The 16,697-nt window shown below is 42.2% G+C and overlaps 1 protein-coding gene across 1 annotated transcript in view; it reads left to right on the forward strand.

The window, feature by feature from the left end:
* Positions 1-4,637: 4,637 nt before the first annotated feature.
* METAP2 (methionyl aminopeptidase 2) overlaps positions 4,638-16,697 on the forward strand; it is a 30,059-nt gene continuing 17,999 nt past the window's right edge. The window contains exons 1-4 of the mRNA XM_054028355.1: positions 4,638-4,884; positions 6,091-6,192; positions 10,299-10,364; positions 10,708-10,810. Coding sequence (XP_053884330.1) covers positions 4,716-4,884; positions 6,091-6,192; positions 10,299-10,364; positions 10,708-10,810 — 440 coding nt within the window. The 5' untranslated portion in view covers positions 4,638-4,715. The remainder of the gene's footprint in view (positions 4,885-6,090; positions 6,193-10,298; positions 10,365-10,707; positions 10,811-16,697) is intronic.

Raw genomic sequence — 16,697 nt, forward strand, 5'->3', positions numbered from 1 at the left:
GGGTAGACCAGGCCTAGTGGTATCAGGAATAAAGTTGACTTAATTAATGAAGGGTGATGAATGGCAGCACAGCTGTTCTCCCTTTTTGTTTTTATACTATCTTACATGATCTGTATCATGTTTTACAAGCTAAGGATGTGGGAATTCCACAAATTTCAATGTATGGCATGTTCCTCACATTGTTTCCATCCCCAGCAAGCAAGAATGGTGGGTGGACAAGGGCTATATCGATAGAAACAATGAAAAGAATTTTTGTATGTGGAATAGTCTATCTGGTCTGTCACTGTGAAAGATAGGGTGGGCTAGTGGTCCCTCTGAACAACAGGATTAAAAACCAGAAGCTTGTGTATTCTAATCTCAGCTCTGTGTGTAACTCTTGCTCCATGTGAACTTTGGCAAATTACTTAACTTCTCTTCCTCACTTTTCTAACTCTAAAATTAGTCTCTTGTGTGGCTAAGGGTTCACTGTTCTTTCCAAGCAACCCCTGTCTCAGAGCCGACAATTCACTATACCTAATACACCACTATACCTAAACACCATGGTATTTATCTATGATGGGTACTGAAAGATTGTAATTTATCAATACTCACAATTATTGTGAGATGTGTGTATGGATAATATTTCAGGAATAATGTAACTATATTGAAAACTATGCCCTATTATGCCTTGAAGTAAAAGTTAGTCACCAGGGAATTGTATGTCTCAGTAATGATTCAAGTGGGAAGCAATTGCCACCCATCCCAGGTCAGCCAGTGATGTAGTGCATGGTTCAACTACTCTTGCCCAATCCCAGTACAGTCCATGGAAAACCAGCAAAGACAACTGCAAACAATTAAAACCTCTTGGAGGGGAAAGGCATATTATAACAGAGAGGGGATCAACTGGTCTGTAAATAAAGACAAAAGACTGAATCATATATAACACTGTGGAGAAAGACACTCTTCATCCATTTACTGAGTGAGGCGACATCTTGTTGGGTGGGGGTGTTTCATGAAAGATTGGATTCCTAGTTCCTGTCCCCTTGGGAACAGACTGAACTTTGGAGAGTAAACTTACCTTACTGGCTAAGAAAGGTGGCTATTAATAAGTGTAGGCCCTAGTTCACATTTTATTATTTCATTTTATATAGTAACCATTTATTTCCATCACTCTCTCTTGTTTCTAGTGGAACCACCATTTTTACTTAAACCTTCTTTAGTTTTATTATAAGTGCTGTGTATCATATAGGAGTGGTGATCTAAGGTTCACCTGGTGAACTGGGGTACACTGTTTCTTTGGGAGCAGGGGATCTGGACTCCTTGATGTAGCCAGTGACACGAGCTGGATATCACAGCGGGACTCAGGTTCCAGGGGACTCAGGGACTGGGGTGCACCTCTTGTTAACTTGCAAGGCAATGTTAGGGCTGGCATAGGCCAGAACAGAGTATTTGAGTGGCTGACAGGCTGATGGTATCAGGGAGCTAACACCAATCTCCCACATGCAAGATTTCATCTTGGTAGAGGCAGGGGGTAAAAAGGTGACTCACCGTCCTAGGTACCTCAAGAACCATTAGAGATGGTTAATTAGTTTGTTCAGTATATTGAAGCTATACAATGCATAACAGCTCTAAGTGTTATAATTGTTGTACGCAGTGTAGCTATGTGAGTCCCAGGATATTAGAGAGACAGGGTGGGTGAGGTTGGTCCAATAAAAGATATTACCGCACCCACTGTATCTAAGTATTAGATACGGTATTGTTGGGGACAACTTCCTGGTGCAAGTGCGGGAGGAACCAGCTAGGGGCCTGCTCCTCTTGACCTGCTGCTCACAAACAGGGAAGAATTGGTAGGGGAAGAAGAAGTGGGTGGCAACCTTGGCAGCAGTGACCATGAGATGGTCGAGTTCAGGATCCTGATAAAGGGAAGAAAGGAAAGCAGCAGAATATGGACCCCAGACTTCAGAAAAGCAGACTTTGACTCTCTCAGGGAACTGATAGGCAGGACCCCCTTGGAGGCTAATATGAGGGGGAAAGGAGTCCAGGAGAGCTGGCTATATTTTAAAGAAGCCTTATTGAAGGCGCAGGAACAAACCATCCCGAAGTGTAGAAAGAATAGCAAATATGGCAGGTGACCAGCTTGGGTTAACAGAGAAATCTTCGGTGAGCTTAAACACAAAAAGGAAGCTTACAAGAAGTGGAAACTTGGACAGATGACTAGGGAGGAGTATAAAAATATTGCTTGAGCATGGAGGGGTGTAATCAGGATGGCCAGAGCACAACTCAAGTTGCAGCTAGCAAGGAATGTGAAAGGTAACAAGAAGGGTTTCTACAGGTATGTTAGCAACAAAAAGGTTAGGAAACGTGTGGGACCATTACTGAATAGGGGAGGCAACCTAGTGACATATGATGTAGAAAAAGCTGAAGTACTCAATGCTTTTTTTGCCTTGATCTTCACAGACAGGGTCAACTCCCAGACTGCTGCACTGGGCAGCACAGTATGGGGAAGAGGTAAGCAGCCTTCAATGGTGAAAGAACAGGTTAAGGACTATTTAGAAAAGCTGGACATGCACAAGTCCATGGGGCTGGATCTAATGTATCCATGGGTCCTAAGGGAATGGCTGATGCGATTGCAGAGCCACTGGCCGTTATCTTTGAAAACTCTTGGTGACTAGGGGAGGTCCCAGCCGATTGGAAAAAGGCAAATATAGTGCCCATCTTTAGAAAAGGGAAGAAGGAGAATCTGGGGGAACTACAGACCAGTCAGCCTCATCTCAGTCCCTGGAAAAATCATGGAGTAGATCCTCAAGGAATCCATTTTCAAGCACTTGGAGGAGAGGAAGGTGATGAGGAACAGTTAACATGGATTCACCAAGGGCATCTGATTGCCTTCTATGATGAGATAACTGGCTCTGTGGATATGGGGAAAGCGGTGGACGTGATATATCTTGACTTTAGCAAAGCTTTTGATACGGTCTCCCACAGTATTCTTGCCAGCAAATTAAAAAAGTATGGATTAGTTGAATGGACTATAAAGTGGATAGAAAGCTGACTAGATCGTCGGGCTCAGCCAGTAGTGATCAACAGCTCGATGTCTAGTTGGCAGCCGGTATCAAGCGGAGTGCCCCAGGGGTCTGTCCTGGGGCCGGTTTTGTTCAACAACTTCATTAATGATCTGGATGATGGGATGGATTGCACCCTCAGCAAGTTTGCGGATGGCACTAAGCTGGGGGAGAGGTAGATACGCTGGAGGGTAGGGATAGGGTCCAGAGTGACCTACACAAATTGGAGGATTGGGCTAAAAGAAATCTGATGAGGTTCAACAAGGACAAGTGCAGAGTCCTGAACTTAGGACAGATGAAGCCCGTGCACTGCTACAGGCTGTAGAAAAGGACCTGGGGATTACAGTGGACGAGAAGCTGGATATAAGTCAACAGTGTGCCCTTGTTGCCAAGGTTAATGGCATATTGGGCTGCATTTTTAGGAGCATTGCCAGTAGATCGAGGGAAGTGATTATTCCCCTCTATTCGGCACTGGTGAGGCCACATCTGGAGTATTGTGTCCAGTTTTGGGCCCCCCGCTACAGAAAGGATGTGGACAAATTGGAGTCCAGCGGAGGGCAATGAAAATGATTAGGGGGTTGGGGCACATGACTTATGAGGCGAAGCTGAGGGAACTGGGCTTATTTAGTCTTCAGAAAAAAAGAGTGAGGGGGGATTTGATAGCAGCCTTCAACTACCTCAAGGCAGGTTCCAAAGAGGATGGAGCTTGGCTGTTCTCAGTAGTGGCAGATGACAGAAGAAAGAGCAATGGTCTCAAGTTGCAGTGGGGGAGGTCTAGGTTGGATATTAGGAAAAACTATTTCACTAGGAGGGTGGTGAAGCACTGGGATGAGTTATCTAGGGAGGTGGTGAAATCTTTCCTTAGAGGTTTTTAAGGCCAGGCTTGACCAAGCCTGTCTGGGATGATTTAGTTGGGTTGGTCCTGCTTTGAGCAGGGGGTTGGACTAGATGACCTCCTGAGGTCTCTTCCAACCCTAATCTTCTCTGATTCTATGAACTTATTCATAACAATTGTTCCTTTGAGTAGGAACTGCTCCTATATGTATAGTCTTTTGTTTTGTTATATACCTTCAAAAGATTCTTGTGGGGGAATGTACAGTGGCCTCCACATTATTGGCTTCTACACCACTTTCCTTTGCAACGAGTTGCCAGCCTGTCTCCTTGATCTATTGATTCCCACCAAACAGAAGCCCAATTCTCTGAACATATCTGGAGTCACCCAAGCGGTTCAGACAATTGCAATTTGAAAACCTTCTGCAGGACATAGAAGTGGTCAGAACATGGTAGGGGGACGGGCGCCTGTGCAAACTGGGTCAACATGTCGACACAATCTTCCTCCGATTTGAAACATTTCAGCAGCCGTATCTCCGGCTCCGGGTGGCTGCTGAAATCTCTCAGGGAGATGGGCGCCCCGGCCAGACACAGGCACTCCTAGGCCAGGCCAGGCTGCCAGGGGCGCAGAACCCGCAGATACAGGCAGCGCGCGCGCGCGCGCGCGGGGAAAACTGCCTGGCTCGCTCCCCTCGCAGCAGCACGTGCCTCGTAGCCCCTCCCGGCGGCCGGACTCTAGCCTTCCCGGCATGCCCTGCGCTTACCATCGAGTGCTGCGCGGGTGGCGTCGGCGTGGGGAGCGGGGCGGTCCCGCTGGCCTCTCCATCTCTGTCAGGCCGCGGCAACATGGCGGGCGCGGAGCAGGGGGCGAGCCCGGAGCAGGCGGAGAAGCACCTGAACGGGGAGCTGCTGCTGGAGCCTGAGGACGCGGAGGGCGGCGCGGCGGGGCCCGGCGCCGAGGAAGGCGCCAAGAAGAAGCGGCGGAAAAAGAAGAAGAGCAAAGCCGCCTCCGCGGGTAGGGGCCCGGCGCGGGGCCTGGAGACCCTCCCGCGGGCAGGGAGGGGAGCCGGGCACAGCCCCGCGGCGGCGGGCGGCGGCTCGGTGAGGGGTCGTGGGGGGCTGGCGTTAGTGTGGATGGGACTGGGGAGAACCTCCTTGGGGGCGGCTGTGACAGTGTGGCCGCCTCGCGAGGGGCTCGGGAGTGAAGCCGCCGTGGCGGGGGGTGGCGCGGACGCGTGAAGCGGCTTTGGGGGTCAGTCTGTGGGTGGGGAACGGTGCGAGAAGCGGCCGTGGAGGCGGGGGTTGGTGTGTGTGTGTAGCTGTGGTGGGACTGGGGGCAAGTCTCTCCTTGACTTGGGAGGTGGTTCTGTGAGTGTGGCTGCCATTAGGACGGGGAAATCTGCCGTGGGGTCAGTCTGCCAGTGGGGAGCCACGACGAGACTGATATTGTAATTGGCTAGTATCTTTGTGGCCTTGCTGTTGTTTCCCTCATTCTGTGCTCCTGTTGCTTGTCTTTGAGGCAGGTGATGTGAGGTGCCTGAAGATCATTCAGAATAGTGGTTAAGATGGAAAGAGTCGTAACATTGGCACAGGGACTGTTGGTTGCTCATACGTTTGTGTGAAAGAAAGTTCCTGTATGTTTTAGCTCACAGCCTGTTTCAGGGACCGTTTGCGGGGAGATTGTGAATGCTGCTTTGTACACAGCAATATCCACCCCTATGGCCAGAGATAAAGAGCATAATTTTGTTGCCTTAAAGTTTATCCCACAGGAGGGAGCCATTCCCGCTAACCTCCCAAACATTGTACATAGAGATCTGAGGTGAGTCTGTGCAAATAGTGTAAGGAAAGCACAATTTGAGTCTCTTTTAACAGGCGAGGAGTTAGAGTTGAAGACACTTCATGTTAATCATTATTTTCATAACACTTGTGTTATCTCCCTGGAGCAGGCTGGTGCTAGGAACAGCAGAGTTATACAGACAGAAAAGAACTGTAGTTATTTGACCTATTGGATAATCTTACCTTTATGTGCAGGTTTTTATAATGGCTCCTGTCACCATAGTACCTAACAGTTGTTGTTACATGTTCCCTACTTTAGAAAAGGTGAGAAGTGCTCTGATATCTTCATGAGGGCGGTAAAAATATTTAGATAATTTTTTTAGGTTTTTATATCACAATTCAGAGCCATTTTATGTTGGTAAATCACACTCTATTTTGCAAACAGGACAACAAGAGACAGAGAGAGAATTAGAGAGTGCTCTTGATGTAGCAAAACAGTTGGATAAACAAACACTGGAGGAGAAGGAAAAAGATGATGATGAAGAAGGCAAGTGTAACATTATTTTTCTAACATCTAAAATGAAAGTCTATGAAGTGCTTGAGATTGTACTTTCTACAGCTGTCTAGTTTTTCCAGTTTAAGTAATTTTTTTCATACAAGATGCCACTGTATATTTGCAGCATCTTTTTTTCATATTCAGTAATTTGCTAACTGGGTTATTAGCCTCATTATGTCACTTGAGCAAGAGATTAAATTTCAGACAGACACATTATGCCAGCTGATAGCAAAAGTTGTAGTTGGTTTTTATCCTTATGGATTTATACCACAAAGGAGATCTTTTAGTTTGATATAGAACAAATAATATAAGGGAATGCTGGAGGAAGAGTCTGAGATGTATAATAAATAAAATACACTATTATAAAACGTGTATTTCTAGTCACTGAGGAAAATTCTACCTGTAATCCTAGTTCTTGCACTGAAACCTAACTAAAGAAATATAAAACACATTGCAATACAGCAACAAGAGTCCCGTGACACCTTATTGACTAACAGATGTATTGGAGCATAAGCTTTCGTGGGAGAATACGCATGCGTCTGACAAAGTGGGTATTCACCCACGAAAGCTTATGCTCCAATACATCTGTTAGTCTGTAAGGTGCTGCAGGACTCTTTGTTGCTTTTTACAGATCCAGTCTAACACGGCTACCCCTCTGATATTGCAATACAGGTACATACTTTTTATTGCTGCCAATATGGATTCTAAACAAGTAGTTTGTGAATCATTTTTTGTTTCTAATCTGAATTTAAACATATCTTATGTTATAAACATATTACATGATTGAAAACCAAATAGAATTAACCTGTTCAGTAAATTAATTGTTCTATGTAATAAAACCACTCATTTAGCACCTGTCCGCTGAATTAGCATTTAAAATTGGCTCAACATCCTAAAGTGATCATTTTTAAATTTATCTCTTGGCAAACTACCTCTGGAGCTTTAGATTTCAGAACATACATCTCTACCCTGATATAACGCTGTCCTCGGGAGCCAAAAAATCTTACCGTGTTATAGGTGAAACCGCGTTATATCGAATTTGCTTTGATCCGCCAGAATGCGCAGCCCGGCCCCCCCGGAGCACTGCTTTACCGCGTTATATCCTAATTCGTGTTATATCACGGGTTGCATTATATCAGGGTAGAGGTGTATTAAATAGGATGTTAGTATCCAGAAACACTTCAGTAGAAAGAAGAAGAAAATTGCATTAATGCATATAGCGCTAGACCATAACCTTTGATTGAGTGTATGTACCGTATCCAAGTCAATTTAATTGCTGTTCGTAGTACTATATTCTGATAAAACTGGATTTCTGATGGCTTACTTTAGGTGATATGGGATAAAGGGATATTAATGTTAATATAATATGTACATTGTTACTATGATCGTTGTTGAGTCAGAATTCAGTGAGAATTAATAGCGAATGCTTCATAGTGAAAGGAACTCCTTGGTGGGGGCGGGGGAGGGAATTAGAATCCTTGGATATTTTAGCTCGTGGAGAGTGTTCTTATTCATAGATCAATTAGTACATTGCATTTCATTCTGCTCTGTCTTTTTTACAGTGTAGTTATCAATATTTAAATAAATCTAAAATTTTAAGTGGTATTGTCACTGAAATAATGCTCTCCCTATCTTCCATACAAATTACTTGTAAATTCTTTCACAATATGCACAAGTTAAATATCAGAATTCTTAATTTTTTGATTGCCTTTCGTGTTTTTTGCTTGACTCATTCTCTTCACGCCACTGGAAATCTGTATAATTGTGGGAAATAGAGGCTGTGCCTGAAATCTGTTCCTGTTTGTTTTTCTTAAAAAATACTCAATTTTTTGGCCATCTCCACAATTGGGTAACCTTAACACTGCCCATTGGATGGGAAGAAGTGTTCAGAAAGTATTCACTATGGTTCTGCTGCATTACTGAATTGGGCTGGCAGCTTAGCTCATCTGAGATATTGGAAAGTATAGTTACTGTGTTTCTGCGAAACAAATTGCATTTCAAGTATGGTCATGGCATATAAGGGCTTGTTTCAATTCCTTGTAAATTCTTATGGTGCTAGCCTGGTGAAAAATTTCTCTTTATTACTGGATAAGCAACCTGGAACAGAAAATAACATTAGTTGGAAACAGTAGTTATGGATCTGGCAGCAGAGTAAATTGGCAGCAATTTTCAAAGGCATGGCAGTGTAGGCCCAGTTAGTTTGGGTTACTGATTGGCAGATTCTCTTGCGAGTGACATATGTTAAGACCATGGGAAGTGAATAACAGTAGCTACCGATGTCTTGAATTTTTCCAGTGTCTGCAGTGGTTAGCATAGGGACCTGGAAGATACCCTGACTCTCTGAGTTTGTGAAGTATATGCCAAGACTACTACTTTTTCTGATGCAGTGTTAATGGATTAAACACAGTTCAAGGTCAAAATCCATGTGACACAGTTATTGTGATTGAAATAAATAAGTACAGGCTGTTAGGCAAGATTGACCACCTAAATGCTAAATACGTTTTTGATTGAGAACCTGGCAGGACAGATTAGAAAGCAGAAACAACAAGGTGTTTGTACCTACAAGACATCCTTAAAGATTATAAAACGAGATACTTAAGGCTGAAACTTGACTTTCTTTTACACACTGGGTTTTAATTAAGTACTAAAATCTACACCCACTGCAGGACTGCAACAATCTAAAAATCACCAATCTATTTAATAACTCAGATTACATTGACCATTTTACATAAGTAAAATGACCAGATTACATAAGTCATTTGCCATTTGAAAGGCATGGAGATCTAGTGATTCCAATTTTTGTGCAAGAAATACCCTGTCAATTTTTATAGATGAGCAAATACAGGGTTCTGAGTAAATACGATGAAAATAGCAACACTTTATATTGGAAGAAATTAAGACAACTTCTGGAATCAGTTTTTGTAACTAAAACGGGAGAGTTGGGTGCGTAGTTTTTGGATCTAGAAGGTGTAGGCAGATAGATGTGCAGAGTAATTAGCACTTCAGCTAAATGTATTGTACAATGTTTTATAATCTTTGCACATATGGAGTAGGTAAACATTATTAGATGTAGCCCCATCATGTTAAGTAAATGTTATTTTTGGATAGAGTCAAACCATGCTATAATCACACTCAGGCTGTTGTTTCTTGTTGCTTTGATGCCATGTGCTCCTCTCTCTTCAAGCTCTGAAAATTTGTAGGAAGGAGTACCATAAATATTGGTCCCTCCCCTGGGTTACCTGTCATTTATATCTTCTGCACTATTTATGTGGTGAGCTCCACTTTGACCTCTGTGAGTTCCATCATCACCGTTTTTCTTTTCCTTTTTCTGGTAAAGGAAAGTATCAATTCTTTAAAGTGGTAGTCACTTCTTTCCAGTTGTATTATCTAATATTCTTTCTAACCCCTTTTCCCCAGAGGCCACATGTTAGCTAGATTCAGAAAATGGGATTTGGGATGGAAAATGCTCCGTTTCTAACAAATTCCTCATAGGCTTTCTTTTTTCATTGACTAACTTCTTAAATATGCCGCCAACATAAAGGAACTATTCAGAGGTATGCTATCAGCAGTGGTGTTTTCATAAGTATCTTGTTACATCTGAATCTGGAAAGGAATCTGCCACTGTTGGTGATTGCTTCTAGCTGTCTCTCTTACCTATTCAGCTTTCTTCAAAGTTTCTAGACTCTATGAATTTGGGGACTTGTAACAAATCTGAACAACATCAAGTTCAATGCAGCTGAGGTAGAAGCAGCATTGGTCCCAGATGCAGTGTTGTACCTGGTTCAAAACTCAAATTCTTCTGTTTGCTTATGGCATAGTTTAAAAGGGATATACACATTTTAAGTGAAATCAGATGTTTAACTTTCAGATAGAGTTTATATAAAACTGTTGATTTTTTCATTGCTGTGTACAAGCTGTAAACTAAGGTGTCAGATACAGATTGTCTCATAAGCTGTATAAAATTGAGGTATCAGTTTTATAAGTGTTCTTTAAGCCATCTTACCTGGTAGTTTTTCAATAAGGTGCCATGATAATTTTTATCCTACATTTAACTCTTTGAGGGTGTGTATGTATATATAAACACATTTCTTTTACAGACGGAGAGGGTGAAGGAGATGGAGCAACAGGGAAGAAAAAGAAGAAAAAGAAAAAGAAGAAAGGGCGTAGGTGTCAATTACAACAATAATAAAGGGAATTTTCTCATATTCTCACTTAAACTTATTCCCCTATATTATGGTTGTCCAATTAAAAATATTGTGGGGAATGGAACACAACGTAGATCCTTGGCCCAAGGCAGTCTGAAAGTTCTCTCTGGTGCCTCTGAATGCCGCACTGAGCATTGGCCAGGTCAGGTGACTTGAGGGCATCATGGTACATGGTGTTCCAGGGATAAGCCCAAATTCTGGCAGGAGGCTCTTAAATATACTTTGCTATTTTTGCTTTTCTTGCAGTTTATAATAATTTACAGCTTGCAGTATAAAACTTCTTAAAATGTTTACTCAACAGCTAAGGTGCAGACAGATCCACCTTCTATTCCAATATGTGATCTATTTCCCAGTAGCATATTTCCAAAAGGAGAAGAATGCGAATATCCACCAACACAAGATGGGTAAATGTTTTGTTTCTGTTTTTAAGTCTAAAAAATAACTAAGTTTAAAAAATAAATACTTCTGATCTGAAAGAACTTCTGATATACAATGAAAGACTTAATTTTCCTGCAGCTTTGCTTGACTAACCCTTAATGCAGATTGTGAACAAAGTTGATGGTAATGCCTCTTTACTGGATCATCTAACAAGTTCCTCCACAGAGGTCATCAGATCAGAAATGTTCTCCCTTCCGACCCTTTAAACTCATTGGTCTGGATTTATATTTTACTCAAATATTTGTGTAGCTTGCTTTCTTGTGGAGTCCATATATAAACTAAGATAACTGCAGTAGCATGTGTAAACTTCCTTGATGCTCTTAATAGGATGTTCACTGTGGAGCATAGTGATGACTGGAGTTGGGTGAAAAAAATAGAAGGTGTGGGGAGCGGGGAGTATTTGAACACATGCAAATAATGTGATTTTTACAATCTTTTACTTGCTATCCACAGACTTCCTTAGGAGCAGACTTTTTTTAGGTGTAACATTTATGGAAAAAGTGTGTCTAATGTATGAAAGTTTACGTCCTGATGTCAAGCCCTCCTCCTGTTTATTTAAAAAAAAAAAAAAAAAAACCCTTGTCTGCTCAGACAGCAGAAGTAATGCCATGAGACTTAGGTGCCCATCACACACATTAACTAACAGAAAATGGGGTAAAATTTGTTGAAAACATTGTTCATGAAATAGTCTTCACAGCTCTAGCAATATCTCTTTTTTAAATGGCATGTAAATTTAAAAATCACACTTTTTTGTGCCTGCTAATGTTATAAGTATGCCTAAGATTACTGTAAATAAGTTTTGAGAGAAATATTTTTATTTGTTTACTTTTATGAAGTGCTGTCAACTACCTGTAGTACTTCTTACTTTCTATATTTTATATTGCCAGTTTCTCTTGTTTGGGTCTGTCAAAGCAATGTAGAAGTGAAAGTTTCAAAAACAAAATGTGATTGTAAAATCAAAAACATTGGTAAGGAAACTCATGGACAGGTGCAGTATCTAAATGAAAAGTAGCTTCATTTTTTGAAACTACTTAAATTTGAGGTTGATAGTGTTCCTTTAAAATGTGTCTTAAGTCAAAATACAAAGCATACTCTTTTGACTGAGTATCCTGTGCCTCTCCACTCTCATCTGCTCTTACCCAAAACAACTCCACATAGTTGCAAAGCGATTTTCTCTTTAGTTGGTTCCACATATAGATTTTAATAATTTGATATGTTTTAACCAGCTAAATGCAAAAATTTACTAATTGTTAGGTTTCTTTTGTTTAACAAGGGATGATTATCTAATCTCAACAAGGGGGGAAAAAATTCTTGCTTTGTGAAGAACTTGAAAGTTCAGTGAGGCTGCCTCCTGTGGCTTTCCAGGCTTAGGTGAACAACTTTTTTGAGGGCAAAGAACTGTATAGAAATTCTAAGGTGTTATTTGAACACAGTCAATAAATACTGCAGTATTTGTGAATGAATACTTGATTTTTCAGGGCTATGACTGACATAACTCCTTGAACAATGGAAGTTGAAATAATTTGAGATAACTCTCCCATTTTAAAAGTGACCTATACATGATAGTGGTGGCTTTCAAACTGAATCAAAGAAGATATGGAACTCTGAAGTCATTTAGTTCATTTACCCACCTACTATCAGTAAGGCTGGGAGTCTGTCCCGGAAGTCATGGATTCTGTGACTTTCCGGGATACCTGTGACTTCTGCAGCCGACAGGTATGACTGACCCCAGGGCTGCCCGAGCAGCAGCATGGCGGTCCCGGGCCAGCGGGGCTGCCCCCTGCCAGCAGCGGCAGATGCTCCAGAGCCCCCACCCTGAGCACCAGCGGGCACCCCAGATGGCTCCCACAGCACCAGCAGGTGCCCCAGAGACCCCCCCTCCCTCCAGAGTAGCAGCTGTGCCCCCGGAGCCCCCCAGAAGACCAAGGATTTAGTCAGGGGTATTTATAGTACAAGGTCAGGACGGGTCACAAGGCCATGAATTTTTGTTTATTGCCCGTGACCTGTCCATGACTTGTGCTAAAAATGCACATGACTAAATCTTAGCCTTACCTATCAGAGCAGGGTTGTGTCCTGCTGGATACGTTTGGGTAATTTTAGATCAGGGGTGGGCAAACTTTGTAGGAGCGCTTAGGAGCCGAAGCGGGGCCATGCCGTGGCTTCCAGGAGTTGCATGGTGCAGCCCCCGGCCAGAGCGGGGCCCAGCCGCATGGTGCGGCTCACGGGCCGGCTTAAAATGACTCGCGGGCCAGCTTTGGCCTGCAGGCTGTAGTTTGCCCACCCCTGTTTTACATGATATAAGAGAAAATGTGGAAAACCAAACCCCATGCTCTCAATGTTCCTAAACCTCCAACCAGCAGAAGCTGGGACTGGATGACAGGGTTGGATCACTCAGTAATTGCACTGTTCTGTTCATTCCCTCTGAAGCATCTGGCAGTAGCCACTGTCGGAAAACAGGATACTGGGCTAGGTGAACCATTGGTCCGACCCAATATGGTCATTCTGATGTTCTAAGTCACTTGAAAGACCATTCCACAGTACAGTTGGGCCTAATCAGTAATTTTTTTAACCTCTACTCAGGCTAAATTTTCCTCTGTCTTTTTTTTTCTCTGAAATAACTTCAGTTTGTCTTCCTGAGATTGAGATTCTCAGAACTGAATCTAGCGTGGTCTTGCTAAATTATTATGGAGAGGGGTTATCGCCCCTGAAGTGATGTCTGGGCACTTTCAGCATAAAATTTCATTACTTTTTTTGGCTATTGTGTTCTATTGCTGGCGCATAGAACTTGTTGTCCATTCTCATGTTAGTTGTTTTGGGTTGTTTTTTTTGTATTACTGGTGAATAATTGATTTTTTGATTACTTTTTATCATGTGCATTAATTTTGCATTCTTCCAGGCTGAATATCATTTTATTTACTGCCTGTGTTTCTAATCTCTATTTTCTTTTCAAGAATTTCTCTTCTCTGGTGTTTAAATACTAATATGTGACATTGGGGAGATTTAATTAACATGCTGTCAAAATCTTTTTACCCTTTCTCCTATCCCATGTTACTGATGAAAGTATCAAAGTAAGAGTGCATATATAACTGATTTTTTTGAGGTGCCCCCAACTGCTGAGACATCCCTCCAACATTTCATCCATCTTGCTCACTGTTCTGAGCCTTCATGTGCTTTCCCACTGCTTTGAGCCCCTCATGCCTGTACCAGCTCCATCCTTCTCCTTGCCACTCCATGTCCCTGTCAAATTTGATGGGCCCATGGAGCACTGGGAAAGTGGTGGGTCTGTGAGGAATGCCTATACCACCTGGAATCAGGAAGGAGGAGGCTGGAGATGGAACATTCTTACCCCAGATCTGGGCCTAATGTATGGGAAAGAGTCTTTACACATCCATCTGCAGCTTAGGAGGCTCAGAGATGTCTGAAGTGGCCCATTCGTCTCAATATGTTCTCAGCTAAATGAGAACACCCAAGGAAATAAAGCCTAAAACAATAGCTCTAAGATGTGTGAACAGTGCAATTCATTTTAGAGGGTGTTCCTATTCTTTTTGTGAGCTTGTGATATGCAGCAAGTGTGCCCATTCTCAACCCCTCACTTTTGTCTCAGCACCATGGGCTTGGAGCATGCGCTGAGCATGCCTGTTCTCAGCTTCCCATGCAGAGAAGCAGGACTTCTCCATATCCTGGCTCATGTGAGAAGTCAGGGAAAGGAGGGCGGGGCATTCTAGTTCCATGCGCATACATGAGGGAAGAATGTGGGGCTAACAGGCCCAGTGCCACCCATGTCCTTTGTATCCATCCCTCTGGCCTGAGGCCTCCAACTCATCTCTTGTAACACCCAACACCATTTATCACCTCATCCGTCCCTGCACTCTCCCAGTCCCCACATACACCCACATTCTTCACTGTGCCAGTCCTCCCTCCCCACATTCCCTAAGCCTGCATTAAAAAATATTAAGAATCTAAGCATGTTACGAGCGCCTCCTGTTTAGGGGGCTTGGGAGAGCCCTTGATCTTAAGCACATTCAGGTTGGTTCAGGAGACACTCCTAATTGTCTTTCATCTTCTCTCACATCAGTGCTAATTGATTGATCAGAGCTGGTGCTCTAATATAGTAGTCCCCCAGATGACAAAGTTGCAACATGCCCAGCAATCATTTTCATGCCTCTGTGAAAAGTATATACATTATCTTTCTGTAAATAGTTCCAAATTAGCTGTGAAAATTAGCAGGGCCCATTTTCCAAAAGTTTAAAAAAACAATAGAGAACTACTACTGCCCAGCCAGTTAGGCCCCATTTTTGGACCCAAAGGGGTAGTGTGTGCCATGCACTAATGCATCAAATCATGCCAGACCAACCTAATTTACTTCTTTGATAGGGTTTCTGGCTTTGTGAATTGTGAGGAAGCCAGAGATGAGATACATCTTGATTGTAGTAAGGCTTTTGACACAGTCCCTCATGAATTCTCATAAGCAAACTAGGAAAATGTAGTCCAGAGATGAAGTTACTATAAAGTTGGTTCGCAACTGGTTGAAAAACTGTACTCAAAGAATAATTAATAGTTGGTGTTAAACTGGGAGGAGGTATCTACTTGGATCCCAAAGTATTGAATAATCCAGGATTATTCAATACTTTCATTAATGACTTGGATAATGGAGTGGAGAGTATGTTTATAAAACTAGTGGATGAGATCAAACTGGGCAGGGGGATGAGACATCAAGCACTTTCGAGGACTGGATTAGAATTCAAAATGACCTTGACAAATTGGTGAATTGTTGGTCTGAAGTCAAGAAGATAAAATTCAATTAAGATAAATGCAGGATACTATACTTAAGAAGGAAATATCACATGTACAACTACAAAATGGGGAATAATTGTCTAGGTAGCAGGACTGCTGAAAAGGCTCTGGAGGTTATAGTAGATCACGAATCGAGTCAATGTGATGCAGTTGCGAAAAAAGCTAATATTCCAGGGTGTATTAACAGGAGTCTTGTATGTCAGGCATGGGAGATAATTGTTCTGCTCTACTCAGCACTAGGGGGATCTCAGCTGGTGTACTGTGTCCAGTTATGGATGCCACACTTTAAGAAAGATATGGGCACACTGGAGAGAGTCCAGAGAAGAGCAGTAAAATGATAGGTCATGTTTTCCAAACCTTTTATGAGGAAGGGTTTAAAAAACTGGGCATTTTAAGACTGAGGGGGCAATAACTGTCTTCAAATATGTTAAGGGTTGTTCACCAAAGGTAGAACAAGAAGTCACTGGTCTTAATCTGCAGCAAGGGAGATTTAGGTTAGATATTAGAAAGATTTTTCTAACTATCAGGATAGTTAAGTATTGGAGTAAGTTATTAAGGGAGGCTGTGGAATCACTATCACTGGAGGTTTTTAAGAACAATTTGGACAAACGTATATTTGGTCCTGCCTCAGTGCACAGGGATGAACTAGAAGATATTTTGAGTTCCCTTCCAGCTCTACATTTCTATGATTCTATAAATGTTGAATAACTGAGATCTGTTGGGGGGACATCAGACTCACACCAGAGCCCTAGGTGTGTGTAAAAAAAACAGTGAAGAACTAGGGCTGTCAAGTGATAAAAAAAATCTATCACAATTAATCACACTGTTAAACATTAATAGAATACCATTTATTTAAATATTTTTGGATGTTTTCTACATTTTCAAATAGATTGATTTCAATTATAACACAGAATACAAGTGTAAAGTGTTCACTTTATATTTATTTTTGATTACAAATATTTGCACTGTAAAAAACAAAAGTATTTTTCAGTTCACCTAGTACAAGTACTGCAGTGCAATCTCTTTATCATGAAAGTTGAACTTACAAATGTAGAATTA

The sequence above is a fragment of the Malaclemys terrapin genome, chromosome 1 (genome assembly GCF_027887155.1).
Source record: "Malaclemys terrapin pileata isolate rMalTer1 chromosome 1, rMalTer1.hap1, whole genome shotgun sequence".
NCBI classification, from domain to species: domain Eukaryota; kingdom Metazoa; phylum Chordata; order Testudines; family Emydidae; genus Malaclemys; species Malaclemys terrapin.